This window comes from Melanotaenia boesemani, chromosome 22, assembly GCF_017639745.1.
Source record: "Melanotaenia boesemani isolate fMelBoe1 chromosome 22, fMelBoe1.pri, whole genome shotgun sequence".
Taxonomy (NCBI): Eukaryota; Metazoa; Chordata; class Actinopteri; order Atheriniformes; family Melanotaeniidae; genus Melanotaenia; species Melanotaenia boesemani.
The window spans coordinates 18265345-18283190 of record NC_055703.1 but is presented as its reverse complement, the minus strand read 5'-3'; the positions used below and the strand labels follow the sequence as shown (position 1 = coordinate 18283190).

The following is a 17846-nucleotide window of genomic DNA, read 5'->3' as shown; positions in this document are numbered from 1 at the left end:
TATTACATATTATGTAATAATGATTATCTATTGTCAACAAGTAATCCATCTCTAAATTACTGAAGTGTCTCTAACACAGGCCTCAAAGCAGAAAATGCGTCTGCATGACACATACAAAGTAAACTGGAGTGAATGCTGGATTTTGGTGTCTTTTGAAAGCTAACTAGCTAAAAAAAATCCTAGTAGCCGGTCATATTTGGTTGAGTTAGAAGTTAGTTTGAAGACAAAAGCAATACCCTGTTCAAATTTAGTAACAATAATACCAAGAAATTAATGTTTTATTTAAGTTTTTCTGAAATAATAGCCAGATGCTCTCTAAAACTTAATGTTAAACAATTTAAGCTTGTAGATGAGGTATGGGAGATCATACCTCACATTACCTCACTTGACCTCATCCTCAAGTGTGGTGTCAATCAAAAACCAAAGATGCTGACTGCAAACCGAAATCACCTTGTCAGAAATGTTACACACAGACTTAAAAGACAAAATAAGAGAAAAAATTAACAGTAAATCTATGGGAATGTGGTGAATAATTTATTTTTTGGGGCCAAATTTTTTTACTGAACTGGACTATTTGGACCATTTTGGTGCAAAAATATTGATAAGTGGATTATAAAGATGCTTTATCGTTGTCTGTTCTGTAGAACTTGTATTAAATGAATTTGCATAAACTGCATCACAAGATCTTCAGCTTTACATTATTTCACATGTGCTTCTATATAAAGTAAAACTACGTAGAAAACATCTGATGGCCTGCCCACAGACCGCAAGCTTTTAAGGGGTTAATTTATAACTTCCTTCACAACAGAAGTGTTAAAACAAATATATTAAAACAAAGCAACGACAATAACAACAGATGATTAAATACAGACACAGCAGCTCTGCAATCACCTCAAGCCTGATTCTGACACATGTATGTTTGTTTTAACCTGCCACCTCAAATAACCAATACCTTGTTGGATTTCTTCGTTAGGTTGGGTCACAAGGGTGTGTCCATGGTGAATAAGAGTGAAACTGTGTGGGTGTGTAAGAATGTATGAATTCAAAGAACTTTGCACATCCTAAAGCATTATTTGCACACATACATACACAAGTATGCCGACCCAGTACTAAAAATACAAGTCCAGCTATAACATTCCATACATACAGATCTCCAACAGGATAACATCTTTTTTCTTTAAAAAACTAAACTGTGATTGTTCTCTTGTTCAGCAGAATTTTGTAAAACTTTAGTCACTGTCCTGCCCTTATAATGACACACAGCAAAGATAGCATGTATAATCTTAATTCACTTGAACTGAAAACTAGGTTCATTTTAACCCATCAACTCATGACATTTGGAGCTGCCACAACAGCCAAGCTAACTTAACACAGCAAACTCGGTGTGTCTTTATTAAGCTTTTAATATCCTCTTATTTATTATGTAGAACAGAAAGCAGCTAAAAAAAGTGCCAAAAGGTATCTGGGAGTGCAACAAACTGTATCCAAGAGCTGTTATCATAAATGTGTTACACGAAAGGAAAAAAGTGTTTTTTACCTTGAAATTTTTAGTAAAAAGAAAAAAACTAAACCACTCCTATATTGATTCCTAACTGGGGTCACAGGTTGCAGAGCTGCATTATAAGCTGGTAAAAGTTTAGCTTTATACCTGAAATCTCAAGAGCGCTGCCTCAAACAAAACCCTTGTAAGAATGGTCAATTGCTCAACTGAAGTATGGATCATCCATAAGGCAGGTAATAAGGGAAAAACAACAAACTGAATACTGCTGTCAGCCAATCAGCGGCCAGCACAATGCTAATGCGTATCAGCTGAAGCTAATGGGTTTGTTTACACAACTTCAGCTGTCATTTAGATATGTTTTTAAATCCTGCTTAAATAGAAAGAGTGTAAAGTAAGTAGCAAAAGTAAGGACTCAAAGGTTTTAATTTTAGCTGACTGAAATTAAGAGTGCATCTAGATGTTTCCCTAAAGTCCAAACCAGTTAAAACAAAGTGTTTTTTGGGATCTTTTTGCAGCAGTTTCTCATTACAAGTGCAACAAAACTAAATACGACAACCCAGTAGGAACGTCTCTGTCCACAGATGATACGGTTTGGTTCTATTTTCATCTGTATAATGTTTTACTACGAGCGGTAATTCGGCCAGTCACAGGCAAACTAAGTGCTGTTTTATTACCTTTACACTATCTTCATGGGTGACTGAAACTTGAACATGTGTTGCGGAGCAAAATAAAAATGTCAGATGGTCTGACCAAGAGAGGTCAGGGCTGTACATGGAGAAAGGGTGAACAAAGATGCCTGCAGCATTCTGTTGCCTGCTTCAGCTATTAGATTTCAACACGTCCGTCCTCACATCTCTGGCTCATCAATCCCTTAAAAGCATATTCACGCCGTCACGCTTTTCAAGCTGCCAGCACAGCAGTTACTGGTATATTTAAAGCAAATGAGAACAGTCTACAAGGTGGACAGGTAGCAGCTTTTATAGACAGTGAAGTTGTACAGGTAGAATAACATGAATGACAAGGGCCATTTTTCCAGTTACTTGTCTGCTGCTGATACTGTAACAAAAAAATGTTTCGTTAACTGTCAAAGTAGGGCCCTGCTGTTGTGCTACAAGACTTCCTCACATCAAACGCTCACAGAAACAACCGATTATTGTTTGCTTACAGTGACAGATAAACCTGACATAAAATTATTTAATATTTTATTATAAGAAAACTAATTTAAAATCATTTTGATGACTGAAAGTGAGTTTGACTTTAACAGTTACCTGTTTGTCCAGGACTACTAAACTCAACTCGTGGAACAATCGAGCCCGTTGTTCTCTTCCTATGGTATTTATGATCTCAACTACACAGAGTTTTAGAATAACTGCTGGACATGGTAACCAGGGGAAAAAAAGCAGACCGAATAAAAAATAAAAAGCAGCAAGGCTCAGTCACATGCTTTTAAAACATCAATGTCTGTATTATTATAATTATAATTATAATTATAATGTATAATTTAATGGCAGCACCTTATGCTGTGACCTGCCAGATTGATATATATTGATTTGAAACAAAAAGATTAACTGACCTTAATTGTTAGATCACAATGTGTATCATCAATCCAACTTATTCCATTTTAAACTGTTCACAGCCTATCTATAATCTTTATGTTACAACATAGATTTGTATGTTAACCCTAGGACAGATAGACCAAAGCTATGAGGAAATAGATCTGCAGATAGTGAATGCAACTTCCCCAAATATACAAAAGCTCTGATGACAGTGGGGGAAGAAACCATTATGAAGATATTAATATCCAGTGTATTTAACCATCGTTCCATAACCTAAATGTATTATTTATCAGCTCACTGCCCTGTTGCAACCAGCTATAATGAAAGCACAGAATCACATAACTTGTGTCATCAACCAGCACATAGGTGATGAGCTGAGGTAGCAGGTACTCACAAAAAAACTAAAGCAAATCTTAACCTGCCAGCTGTGGGAAACATGGCACTCAAAGGCAATAAGCACAAGAACACAGACAACTCAGACTGACACAAAGATCTGTCCCAGTGTTTCCTAGAAAAGTACTGACTGTTATTTGCTGGCAGACATGATGGGAACAGCATGACTGGGAAAACGCTCAACAATCAATAAGCCAACAGAGGTACATGGTTTTCAGGACCTGCTAATTTCTAAATGTTACTGCACTAAAAAAAATTTGAGACATGCTTAGGCTGAAACTTAAAATCTGTTTCAATGAGAAAATTACAGTTCCCTGAAAAATATCATGACTGGATAAAAACCATTTAAATTTTCTAAATAAATAAAATCCAGACAATTTACTTTAATACTTTACATGGATTACCAATAATATAATGTACTTTTTTTTTTTAATTCTCTGTTCACTAAATAATCAAAGTACTTGTTGCAGCAGCATCAGATAGAAAAGAAATGTGGTTAAGTGGTCGGTGGCCCATTTGGATAAAAAATTTAACTCTTGACCATCGTTACTCCTGATTTATGTGGCTTCCAGTTCTGGTGATGGGAAAAACTGAGGTCAAATACTGGGATCAGTGTCTGGAGATGGAAACAACATAGATGCAACTAATCTGGTTATAGCACGAATGATGATTAACTGATTAACTCCCACAACAGTAAGCAAGTTAGAGATAGTTAAGTAATAGTTTAAGGAAGCAAAACTTGCTACCTGTTTCTTCACTGAAACGAAACTCGTATGTTTCAGTCTGAGTAGATGAAATAGCTGCCAAACAGCTGCTTTTAGATCAAAAGCACTGCTAATTTCTCTGTGGGGAGACAGTTTTGGATATTAAAAATCAACATGCTTTAGGACCGGCATTGTGACTGTACTGTGTTTAGTTTATTGAAAGAAAAAAACAACAAACACTAATAACAATACCACGCTTGGTCTTTAACGTACGACTGGATTTACTAAAGTTAAGGATGGTGGTTTGCCTGAAAATCTTAATCCAATGACAGATATCAACCTAAATGAATTTGTCTGTATTTAGAAAGCCAAACATTTCCCTGGCTTGCTCTCAAGACTTGTGGCTGCCATGGCAACAATGTTGGTCTCTGAGTGACTCATTTTTTCAGTATCCATCACACAACAGGAGCTTTAAGGAACTCAGCCTCTCCACTACAGGAGGGGAAAATGCATCTTTGTGGCCTACTACCTTTTAGCACGTGGGGGAAAAAAAGAAAAAAAAAACATCTTGTTGTAACAGCGTCAAATCTTTGTCAGGTTACTCAAGGAACCAGAAGTAGTGCAGGCAAAAGGTTAGAATTGTTTTTGCTGCATGCTGGGACTCAACTCAATGGATTTGGTTTTAAGGTAACTGATTTAAACAATTCAACAAGCGTATAGCAAATAAAAAATAAAAAATAAAAAAAAATCATGCATCTACAAATACACACTTGCTTAGTCCTAGATTATTCATGTTGTGGAGATATTACAACTAAGTTAATACAACAAAAAAAAAATCTTACTACACAAGAGACAAGAATAGCTAGGCATGAGCATATAACCTACTAGTAACACATGAATCATAGCTTACACAAGCATGTGCTATGAGTCAACAAATGGTCAGTGAATGTATACTGCCTCCTAACAAGTGAACCATGTCAGCTGTTTTTTGGATCCTAAACAAAGACTCAGTGTACTGCTGTCACACTTAACACATATCTAGTTTGTTACAGAATATCTGTGTGTCCTAACGAGTACATTTTTTTCTTCTAAGGTATGAAGAAACATCTTTGCTGAACTAAACCATCTTATCGAGTGATCACCACCACCACCCAAAAAAAAAAAAAAAAAAAAAAAAAGTTTGCAGAGTTCTCAGTCTAAGTTTTTCTGGTTATTTGCCATTTTTGGAAAACTAAGTTTTCCCTGCCTTTGTTCCTATAAAATAGGTTACACAGACAGCACTGTTGACAAAAAATATCTCAGTGATAGCGAACTGTAAAAAGGGTAAAAGTTGAACTTCATTATTTTCCAAAGCACTTGGATTAATGATCCAAAGGTGATGGTTGTCATACATGATCTTCCTTCATCTGCTGAAGAGTTCAGCATGCAGACAACTTCTCTGACAGGACTGACATGTGATCTCATTACAGCTGTTACAATGTGAGGGTGAAGCTCAAAGATAATCTTTAACAACAACCACAACAAGAGGTTCAATCGGGTCTCATCCAAAACCGGTGATGCTAGCAGCTGCTTGAGTGTTGGATTATGTAGCAGTGACCTCAGCTCACACCATCTCCTCCCCACCATGCTGATGTCTCCTGTTGTTTTGTTTGTTTGTTTTTTTAAAATACAATTAAAAAAGAGGAAATCAGCAAATATTCTGATATAAAAATTAAGAAGAGCCTGTGTGCACATGGGCAAGGCCTCTCTTTTACGGCTAGAGGGGAAAAGAGTAATAAGTTCACTGATGAGGAACCAAAAATGTGATTTAGCCGGTTTAGCCAAGAGGTTTTTCCATTTACTTCATATGAGCTGAAGTACTACATTAATTTAGCGAATCACTTTTAATCTAAAGCAACCCATCTAATGGGACTCAGTAACTTGGCCAAGGATACTCTTACGTGAATGTTAAATTTGAGGATTGAATCAATGATCTTCAGATAGTGTTCATCACATCTCCAGACCTATAGTGAATGAATTGTCACTACCATACCTAATCTAGCCATTAAGGCTTTAGTGAAAATGCTCAGCGATAACACACTTGCATGTTTCCACCTATTAATCCCAGCTCAGCTTTCAACCATTATGTGTTCCTTGTAATAAAGATTTGTTGTTGATCTGAAAGAGCTTTTGTGCAAATTACTTCTACAAGCTAAAGTAATTGCTACTTCTGGAAAGATTGAGAGTTAAAATAAATCTTTGCTTATTAGGAAGGTCATTTTTACACATTCTTTGACAGTTAACTTCCACAGATACACCACCTCAGATTAACATTCGTGTACTGACCTTTACTAAAATGCAAGAAGTTATAAACTGTTCAACGATGGCACACTTGCCAACTTTCAGTAGCATCTAAAGGTTTCAGCACAAAATTCCATTATTTTTCCTTTGACAGTGTACGATTCTGATTAATAAATATTGTCTGTAAACTCCCAAAATTGCATCATTTAAGCAGATAGTCTGTTCAGAACATTACAGGCAAAAGTCCTGCAGGTCTTGTTATTCCTCTAAATGTGAATGTTTTAAATGTTTTATTAGAAATAAAAAGTTTAATTGTGTCAAGTCTTTAAATGCAACCTCGACTAGGTAATATGATTTGTATGGCTTTTTAGATTAACACACTGATTTTGGCTATGTAGAGGTGATATTTAGAAGATTAAAAATGTCTCTGTTTTAATAATATTTGGAAAATCCTTTCTCTCAAAGCCTGCCATTGTTGTTTATGTTGCAATGCATCATGGGTAGTATGTCTGGAAGCTGGAACAGGTTCAGTCTCTGGATGCTACAGTGGGGAAAATTACTTCCATTTGGCCTAAGTGGAGCCTAAGCTCAGCAAAAGTAGTAAAGAAAACACCAAAGATGTTACTGATAATGTAAAAGATGTAGAAATGATGAAAAAGTGTGAGAATGGAGCAAAGTCTGCAGTGTCTGCACAGCAGCTGCTTTTAAACGCTAGCAGACAAACTCCCTCATCTGCCATAAACTGTTCAAGGTTAGCATATTGTAGCTAGTTAAATAGCAGCTGTAACTTTGAAGACAGTTTCACATCATTTAGTTCACAGACAGATGACAAAGCTAAATTCAAGTCTATATTATTCATTTGTAAACCCTGTTTGAGTTTAGTGAAAAAAAAAACTCTAAAAAATGACTAGCTCTCAAAAAAAAGGTGTGACTAGCTCTCAAGTTTACTGCACACCACAGAGATGAAAATGGAAGTTATAGCAATATTGCTGGGAACATTACTAAAACCAACACAGTCTTTCCACAGCCCTTTTTAACAAAACAGGACACAACATCACCAAACTTCTAAGGCCACGATTACAACATGCAACACCAACGGCGCCAACTGACACCAGTGTCAAATAGATCAGAGAAGACATGGTGAGAACACTACAGAGACACTTTACGAAACTGTCTTTTTTCATTTTATATGGAAAAAAAACTGGAATTTATAACCAAAAAGCAGCATCATGTGGCACTGAATAAATACCTTCACTGCTGAAAGTGTAACATAAAACAGTAGCCGTTATACTCGGACATAATTTCCAAACTGTAATACACTACGCGTAAAGTAATGGCAGGTAATGTAGCTCAAAATGTTCAACAGTTTTAGAATTTAAAACAATAAATAAAACATGTAAAGTTGTATTGAGAATGTGTTTTAGTAGGAGAAGGTAATCAGAACATACTAGTATTTTAGTAGATATTAGTAGTTAAATCTGTTTTCCGAAACACATCAAAATAAATAACATTTTGGACTGTTAGGAAGAGCCATCTGTGTAATTATATCAAAAGGCTGCACAGCCTGTTCCCCAAATAAGGAGATATAAAAAAGAAAAAAGTAAATTAAAAATTTTCTCTACTTCTCTATATGTAGAAGTCACCAGAACGAAACATAAATCACCCTCCAGCTTTCAGTGGAAGACAGTGGGGTAATTTGCCTGTCACTTTCATCCTTGTCACGGCCTTAGCTGCCATGCTGTTTCAAGTCAGTTTTGGGCCTTGTTGTGGTGCAGCACTCCAGTTTGGAAAAATAAGTGTTTAAAATTCTTACTGAATATCTTATCCTACCCCCTCTTATCTTACCCCCAGTTTTTAGAATCAGCTGTCTGTATGCATGATGTTAAACTAACAATATGTCATGAGAAAGCTGGATTTACCACAATCATATGATAGCACCAGTTCATTTGTGACACATTTTGTTTTCCACATTTGATAAATTGCGTAATGTTGAAAAGCTCCAGATACTTGACCAGGCAAGTCCTGATTACTTGAGTTTTGCTCTTCCCCATGGCATAAAAATGGCTCTGAAGCTGTTGTGGCTTGTTGGGAGTTAAAAATTAGAGAAATTTCTTAAATTATATTATATATAATGTGGATAATTTCCAATCATCTGTTTTACACAAGCTTAAAATGAACAATTAAAGCTCTATGCTGCACTTAAGTAAAGTAATGAGAGAAATACACGTGGTCTGGATTACACATAGATGTGAATGGAACATAAATACATAGTTATTACTAAGCTCAGCAGGATTAGTTTTGTCTGCAGGCTAAAGAAAGCCAACCAACAGACACTTCATCAGGTGAATGCTCCAATTTTTCATTTTACCTCAGCAATTTTACAGACAAGTTGTAAAAAAAGTGAAATTTTGAATTCATACTTCTGGTGCACCCATGTTTGAGCAGCTTAGAGTTCATCATGCAAATATAAAAAGTCATGCAAGTGCAAAACACGGCGAAGTCCATCAGGATGAGAATAGTTTACATTATCTGTTGGATTTACTTGCAAAACATTTATGTCTCTTAATACCTGACAAACTCTACACAAGTTTAAAAAAAAAAAGCTATAAATCAGGACTCTGTCCTTTTTAGAAAGGACTGCTACATATCTGCAAACATGTCACATGCCAGGTCCTCCATCCCATATGCCAGTCCTTACTTACAACACAAAGTTGTGCATCAAGTGAAAACAGAATCTGCAAGGTTTCATGCTGGCTACCCATATTATCCCACTCAGGGTCACATTTCACTTGGTGATCATGAACTCTTCACTGCACAGTTCAGAGGCTTCAGTTGCAAGGTGCTGCTGACTTAAGGGCACACATAATACACTTCAGGATAAATGAGAGTGAAAAAAGTAGACACTGTCTGGCATGTACCAGTTGGCTCTGGTTTATCATTGTTATTTCATTCATGTGAAATGCTGAGGAGTGAATTTCAGTATTAGGGTTTAATAGCTATGATAAGTCTTCTACCCCTGGGAAAATAGCTGAGTTTTAATATTGGCTATCTGCATTAAAAATGGCTTTAAACAGTCTCAACCAGAACCATCATTCAGTAGATAATACAAGCAGCTCATTCTGACCAGACACTGAACTTTTAGCTCACACACTGCACCTTCCCTTACACTGTTGCAAAAGTATGAACCCATTTTAATGCCTTCATCGACATCCCTCTGAAGATGTGTCAACCATCTTTCACTGCTTCAGTCTAGCTATTACAGATCTTTATGAATTACTTAGATGAAGGCACAAAGCAAAGATCATGTAGGCATGAGGGCAGAGGTGTTGACAAAACTCGTCTTGAATACTGATGCAATGCACTTTGGCAAATAGTCAGTGCAATCTTTGAAAATGCCTCGTGGTTAACTTCAAAAAGGCGTTTACAAAGAGAAAAAAACACATAACTGAGGGTAATATTTGGATGAGTCTACTGAATAAGCCTGACAAAATCCACACCACAACTTTCCCGTCCATAAAGGCCTGAGACATTAGCACAGGATAAAGTATTTGCACACAGAGCTTTCACTCGAAACGTGTTACATGCAGTTCTGATTCACAGGCTGCATGTGATTCCTGCAGATCCAGCAGTGTGTACAATACACTCGTCAGTACAAACTATTTAAAGCGGCAGACCCCATTCATCCTCTTACCGTACCTTTGAGTTGCGGCAGCGGGGAAAGCTCAACTGGAGCGCTCTGAGTGCGGTACTGAGAAGAGCCTTGAGATTTCCTCTGTCTCTGCGCCTTTCTCACGGATTTTCTTGTAAACCCGTCCACTTTCTCGGATGCAGAAATGGCCGACATTTTGAGGCATAAACTGACGAAGATTTCAGGCTGTATATCAGATGATAGGTTTCCTCTTCTGTTCACATCAGCATCAAATTCTGGAGCGAAGTGTCCGAGCTGACGCCCGTCTCCTTTCCAAGATTTATGTTATTCTGTATGATCCAACATGGTCGGTGGGTATCAGGGTTAGACTGTGTCCATGAACCGCATCATTGGGTATCTTGTATTGTGAAATGGAAAACAATCTTCAAATCATGAGCCAAAAAACCAAAACTTACACTGACGACACCGCCCGAACTGCCACCCGAAGTAATCCGCACAAGATAAATATTGATCTCTAAATATCTGTGTGCTTTTGCTGCTTCTGCGTGTTTGCAAACGGTCTACCTGTTGCAACACGTAGGTAAGACATTGTCATTAAAAGTTGCCTGGATTACAACTACAGCCCTGACTGCAGAAAAAACAGTACAGCTACTAATGCAGCTAACGTACCTAGCTAACGTGCTAAATTTAGCTGCCGCAAATGTGTGCTGCTACGATAATTTGCACAGCTGACGAGAAACAAAAGTTGCAAATATAGTTGACCTATGAAATTCGTCTAGTTTCCCAGTGCAGAAACAAACTCCACGACTTCAAGCTGCGGTCTTAATCCAGGGTTAGACTTCCGCCGAGTATCTTTTTACAAGAACTACCCGCGACCGATGAAGTTAAATATCGCCTGGCGTACTCGTTTAGAACTTAAAAGTTAGCCGTGCCTACGGAAAAAAATACTTTCCCTTAAATATATTCCTCACTGAATGTAGTTCGACAGTTCCATTTCCGTGGCCTCTAAAAAGACAATGAAACGACTGGGTGTCGAGCCGAGCAAGCAGCCATAAACACTCCCAAACGTTCCGTCGCTGTCGGTCTGCGCGTTCGACTGAGAAGCGCTGACAGGTGTACGTCATTAATTGACGTCGCCAGCAGCCAATCGCGGGAGGTTAGGTAGAAACTTGAAACTTTTTAAACCAATGAAGCGTCGTAGAAAACGGGCAATAAACATGTGATTTGTGAAAACAAATAGGTGAAACCACTGCGATGAATGAAGACGGGCAGGCAGATGTAGTGAACAGGCAGTCACTGCACTAAAAGTCTGAAGAATTAAGGCACGTCTTAAAGGATCATGAATCTAAACAGTTGCTTTACAGTGATTTCTCTTCCACCACCAATGAGAAGCCACACATCTTGAAAACTATTTTAAATTTAATTAAAAAAAAAAAAAAAAAAAAAAAAAAAAAAAAAAAGGGTTGACACCAACAAACAGTTGTCAGTTTAATACAAATAAGCCAAACAATCTTTGGTTATTTTGTACATATAAACAACAAAGAAAAACAGATTTCACAAATCTTTCATGTAACACTGGCGGAAGAGCACTAAAAAAACATAAAAAACAAAGTAATAATGAATAATTTACTTGCAAATTCTTAAGGAACCAATGTCAACCTTTTAATGCAAGTCAAGTTTATAAGAGGCTTAAAGATGAGAGGCAAATAAAATGTGATTGACATTTTTTTCAGGATTTAAAATATCAATTCTGCTGAATTAATAAAAGGTGCAATTCCCAGAACAATTTGTTGAATGAGGACTATTATGTTAAATGATTAAGCATATTTTTAAAGTTGATAGATTTGAGTAAATGGCCAGTTTACTCAGCAACACACAATTTAATTTCCAAGCCAGAAATTCTGAACATAGTCTGCTATGGAGGAAGAGACTCCACAAAAACACAACTCAAATCAAATCAAAATAATAAACAAGGGTCTGAATGTCAAAACCAGAGCATAAAATATTCAGAATAGCTGTTTTTGCAAATCTCTGTAAGGCCCTGGTTAATATCTGTCCTTTGAAAATAATAATAATAATAATAATTAAATATAATCAAATGGGTCACTCCAAAGGCATTCTTGCAAAATACATGGAGATTTTCTTCATGGTCTGGGGTGAGCGGATGGTCTGAAAAAGCAAAAATGAACAAAGATGAGCCACAAAAATCATCATAAGATTAAAAATTTACTGTTTACCAGAAAACAAGTGTTGTATAGCATCATTACAATCACATCACATTATCTTTTGCTAAATTGCTATATACCTCTATACACATTTATTACCTGAGCCAAGATAACCTCAATATTACTGTTAAAAAAAGCCTGACTGCACAAACACAATTTGCCTGTCCTAAGGATTTTTTATTTTATGACCTTGGAGAAGACGTTCAAATATCCTCAGAACAAATGCATCAACCACAGTGGATGGACCACATCACAAACATTTAATTTGTCTTTGTGACAACTGATGTAATATTTCTCCATATTTATTGGGGAAGCTCAGCTCACACTTTGAAAACCTCAGTTGTATAACATAATTACATATTACTTAAAGAAACGTTACCAACAATTAAAATTAAAGTAGTGTTAGAAGACTAGCTGCCTTCCAAACTTTGGAGCTGTATACTTACTGGTGAAGCTGTTGACCTGTTTTCTTCTTTTTTACAGCCACTGGGACTCTTGGGAATACTAGAAGTTCCTTGACCTTTCTTTAGTTTTTGGCCCAACTCCGACAACCAGTTCGTTCCTCTGGGAGAGTAGTTCTCCTTTCCAGTCTGCCTGGATGAGGTTTGCTTGCTGTTGTCTGTGCGACAGTCCACCTGCGCTGAACACTGAGCAGTACAGTGGACACCAGTCAGGGTTTGGCCTCTTTTGGCCACAGGGTAGAGTTCAGTAACACAGTCACACTGTTCCTTGCCCTTGCAGCCTACAGAACTGTCACAAGTCTCCAACCTGCGTTTGACCCGTCGCTCTGGGGTAGAGGAGCTGTTTGCCGGGCTCTGAGGACACTGACTCAGCACCCGGCGGGATGGAGGGCTAGCCTGACCGGGAGATGCATGCGACGGAGATAACCACTGTTTAATGGAGGACAGTGTTTTCTGATGAGCAGCAACTGCCTTAGACTGGATGGGTGATGTGGTGCTAGAGGGAAGAGGCAAGGCAGCTCCGCTGGGGGCACAAGCAGCAAGCTGGGGGGAGGCAAGGCCACCAAGACTCTCTGTCATCTGGGTCTTGGCAGGGGTTGTCTCGGTTTTGGCTGAAAGCCCTTCAAAACAGCACATGTTCATGTTAGTCCAGATAAGGACATATTTTGCACCTTAGGACAGGACAGCAGCTTAGAAAGAACTTAACAAAAACAAAACACTTACTTTGGGGTAGCACGGGACGTGCCCAACCTACTATGTTAGCCTCTCCCACTGATGACTGTGCTCCATCAGTTTGCCGATTTAGCCGCCAGATCCGGATGGTGTGGTCATCAGAGCAGGAAGCAATCTGCCAACAGAGGCTCATTAGAACTACTCAGCATCACTGCAGGAAATATAAAAACCTCCTGATCCATGTTGTGCAAAAAAAAAAAAAAAGAATAGGAAAACCAATGAGGTTTCTTCAATTACCTTAGTGAAATCTGTCGGACACCAAAGGACAGATGTCACTTCCTCGCTGTGACCCTGAAGCATCATGGGAGGATGTTGAGGATCAGAGACCTGAAATAGGAAAAATTGTTTTTAAAAGATCTAAAAACGTGCCACCATCAAACATGCAAATATGAACGAAACAGAGAACGTACCTTCCAAATGTATGTGTGGTTGTCGCTTGAGCCACTGGCCAGGAACTGGTCATCAGGGCTGATAGTGGACTTGACATAAAACGAGGAGTTCTGATGGCCGCTAAAAACTGCCACTGTGGGGGGAAACATAGATAATAATAAGTATCACTGAATAAAGGATCAATTAGATAAACAAGTTAAAAATGAGAAGAAAATAAAGAGAAAAGACAAGAAAGTAAGGACCATATCAAAATGATCCCACACACAAGTGTATTTGCTCAAGGGACACTTCTTCCCTCTGTTTACTGACATGTGTCGTGATGCATATCAAAATGGCTGCCTATCTTGCATGGTGACTTTATAAACCACATTACTTACTGCAATTAATGACTCGTGACAATACTTTGATATATTTAGATGGAAGGATATGAGAACAACCTTGTGCATTCACTGAATTTTTCTTGGCTTCTTATTTGTGTCAGAAAGAGGCAGGTAGTTCAGGTAAAACCCATTGGCTCCATCTAGTGATCCAGTTTTTATTTACCTGGAGTTGTTTTTACTCCACAGACGTTGTACATGTAAATGCTGTCGTCTGTGCAGTTACACATGACGTTGGATCTTGAGGAGTCCAGAACGAGTCCAGAAAAACCTGCAACAAAGCCTGTAATTGGTGATTTGTGTCTTTCAAGTAAATTGCTCTGCATGGGCAGTACAGCACACAACTAACCCAGTCGCATGCGCGTGCTTGATCCAGCATATGGATATGTCTGCAGGGGCACGGGTTCGTGACGGTTTGCAGTGTAGTTCTTCCTCAGATCCCACATTTTGATTACTCTGATTGGAGGAAAGTGAAAAGAAACAATAAATAAATAAACATCCATGTGTTGTGGTAGTTTTTCTAGTCATTTAATTTTGATGAAGCTGTGATTAGAAGCGGCGTGTTTTTACCCATCGACAGCCCCTGAAGAGATAAGTGTGTATTGATCCCGAAACAAAACTACTGTAACGCTCTGCTGGGTATCCTGAAATAAAGATTACACAAAGATGAGTCTTCTATCTGCAACGTCTCACTGTTCAGTTCTTTAAACAGGATCAGCTGTTGAGGAAACCCACCACACTCGGAGCCATGCCCCGCATGCTGCTCCGTCTTTTCTTGACTTTTGAGGGGGGGTTTGTCTCTGCTTTGTTGTGAGCGCCGCTGATCTGCTTCACTTGCCTGTAAAAACCATCTAAAAAGGAGGATAGAAAATGTGAAGACACAGCCATAATAACTTCTCCATATACTTTCTGTTTTTGATGATGCAAAACTGAAGCATTTCGACGTTTTAATGTGTACCTTTTTTGCTGCACCGGATATCCCAGACCATTATGTTTCCATCTCTGGCTCCGGTACAGAACACAGCTGTCCAACCACAAAGAAAGCATTAATTTGGGAAAAAACAAAGCATCCTTTAGCCCAAAATGGTCATTGTGAGCTGGCTTTCACATCTGGACAGAAGGAAGTCAGGAAGAGGATCACAACCTACTGTGTGGTCAGAATTGTTCAAAGAGTGCAGTTATGGTCAGAGATCTAAGGGATACAAGATTAAGAAAACAGCCCAGTACAGGGCTCCACATCAAAGTACTGAGGTACTGTAAAAAATTCACCTTTCTCCTCTGGTGCAAATGCAACAGACTTGAGGCTGCAGAGATGGCCTTTAAAGCTTCCCAACACGTCTCCAGACTTCACATCCCAAAGTCGGGCCATCTGGTCACCTGCAGCAGTCACCTGGTAAAAGGCACACAAGACCAAAACACAGTAAGAAGAAAAAAAAACTCTATTGTAAGGAAACAAAGAGCTTACAAGAAGCTTTATATGCAACTCTTAAGACAAGGAGTATTTACTGTAATACAACAAAGTGAAAGAAAATTGCATTTACCAGCTGAGGCTCCCCTGGTACCCATGCAATATCAAAGACAGCATTCTCATGAGCCACCCACTCTGTAAAGTTCACACTCAGTTAGCCACTGACATTTCCTAATTATGCACAGGAAAATTGTGAACAAAGTAGTTTCTACAAATACCTTTAAGGAGAAAGTTTTCACGGTTCTCAGTGTTGTAGATCCGGACAATGCCTTCTTCATTAGCTGCTGCAAGGACATTGTGCAGGTCCTCTGCTAAAATGACAAGAGTCCCTGCAGTTAGAGGGACTGCCAGCACTGCCCTGGTCTAAGACAATAATGAGATGTGCCAATGGATTACCAGAGGAGAAAGCCAATCCAAATGGTGGAACAGAGCCACCCATGTTCCCATAAGAGATGTGCTCATCATGTTGCACGCACTGGTACCCTTCAAGCAGTGAAAGAGGGATCCTGGACTGAGAATCTGCAGGAAGGGCTGGGCAGATTGATGCATGGTCAGAGGAAGGGAATTTATAGTTAATACTAAAAGTAGTCCAATGCACGTTTATGTAAATTTTGTATAATTTATTCTGGTACATGACACATTTTCATACATACATATTTGCATTAGTTAATTTAATACAGGTCATAATTTTGTTAAGATATACTAGATTTACTAAAATGAACAAAACTTTAAATGGAGGTGTTATAAATTTCACTAATTTGGTCAACATGTCACTCAAAACGAGATGCAACACAACCAAAATGAAATGCAAAAAGCCACAAAGATGTGAGAAATAAAACTATTTGAAAAAACAAACGACACTGACACACAACTTTACAAGAATCGGACAAAAATAAAGCCCAAAAGGAGACGTAAAATATCCGAAAACAACGCGCTGAACCTTGATATGAGCCGCATTGTAGTCAAGACAAACTAACAAAACAGAACAATGTCTTTACTTTGATCTGGCTGTGTCACAATTGTTGTCCTTCAATACTTCATACATCTACATTTAATGCTTGCCACGAATAACTTAAATATATTTAAAATGAAGTTAATACTGATCTAGTGTGAGAAAACAACACGTTGTACGATTGACTAAGGCTAACGTTAAGTTAAGCTAGCTAAAAGTATGAAAATATTCTCACAGCGACAAAAACAGAACAAGACCAACGATCAAACATAAACCTAAAGATTTTAAAGACCTAAATTGTTTAAAGAAATGTTCGGATACATTACCTTCTATCATATACACAACAAAATAAACTGCCGAGCACATCTTGGTAATATTTAAGATCCCACAAATGCATCACATCTTACCATTTTGCCTGTGTCTACCCAGTCTTCTGTCAACAACTGAGGGGAAAAGCATGTTTACGCTCCAACAGAGGACGATCTGAAATAACTGTAAATAACACTAAAACGTTTGTTAGATCTTTCGACGAAAATCCCCTTTACCGCGTTGTTGTTAGGAGTCTTTCCCGCGAAGAAGATGATCTGAAAACTCCCGCTAAGTGTTTAATTCTACAACCGGCCGTTTAAGCCAATGGCCGCGTGAAACGCCACTTCCGCTTCCACTTTGTTTGCGCTGCTTCTTTGTAAACTGGAGCGCTAAAATGTTAGCGGCTTTTCAGCATTAAGTGGAAACACGACGGATGGGTTCATTGATAGGGTACTAGTCAAGAATGTGTGCTTTTTTCCTTTAGTACCACGCACAGGAAAAACAAACTGTTCCCCTTATTAGTATCTTGTATGCTTCATATGAAATGCAAGGTTATGTTAAAACTTCTCACACATTTATTGTCCTCATAGTGACAAATTCTTTAGGAGAGAAGGGGTAATGTTCTTTAAATATACTTAGAAGTCATTTTCTTTGTAATTTTATATTCAGTCAATCTTTGTCAGAAATATCTGAAAAGGGGGTCTTACCATGTCTCTGGCAATAATCACACTATGAAAACACAAATAGACCATTGAAAAAAAATAAATAGCATTTTATGAAATTTTCATGTGCCTTTTATATAACACCTAAACGTAATTAATATTAAGTTATATATTTTGTATTGAGACA

The 17846-nt window shown here is 38.1% G+C and overlaps 2 protein-coding genes across 5 annotated transcripts in view; both read right to left on the bottom strand.

Moving 5' to 3' along the window:
• ppp2r5a (protein phosphatase 2, regulatory subunit B', alpha isoform) overlaps positions 1-17846 on the bottom strand; it is a 55472-nt gene that overhangs the window by 34270 nt on the left and 3356 nt on the right. Inside the window, exons 1-2 of one of the 3 annotated variants that reach the window (XM_041975251.1) lie at positions 10539-11188; positions 10131-10412 (exon numbers count right to left, since the gene is read on the bottom strand). In XM_041975251.1, the coding sequence (XP_041831185.1) occupies positions 10131-10278 (148 nt within the window). In that variant the 5' untranslated portion in view covers positions 10279-10412; positions 10539-11188. Of the gene's footprint in view, positions 1-10130; positions 11189-17846 lie in introns of those variants that run through there. The other 2 variants (XM_041975250.1, XM_041975249.1) reach the window with 2 other exon arrangements.
• dtl (denticleless E3 ubiquitin protein ligase homolog (Drosophila)) lies at positions 11552-17314 on the bottom strand. Of its 2 annotated transcripts, none has more exons than XM_041975247.1 (15): positions 17096-17314; positions 16133-16267; positions 15955-16047; positions 15810-15871; positions 15538-15658; positions 15227-15292; positions 15004-15119; positions 14839-14912; positions 14618-14724; positions 14435-14539; positions 13912-14024; positions 13739-13828; positions 13493-13616; positions 12755-13389; positions 11552-12252 (listed from the first exon to the last, which is right to left on the bottom strand). In XM_041975247.1, the coding sequence occupies exons 1-15, from the start codon at positions 17145-17147 to the stop codon at positions 12187-12189; spliced, it is 1959 nt and encodes a 652-aa protein (XP_041831181.1). In that variant the 5' UTR covers positions 17148-17314; the 3' UTR covers positions 11552-12186. The 2 variants fall into 2 exon arrangements, with proteins under 2 accessions (XP_041831181.1, XP_041831182.1); XM_041975248.1 differs by having other exon boundaries at positions 15955-16044.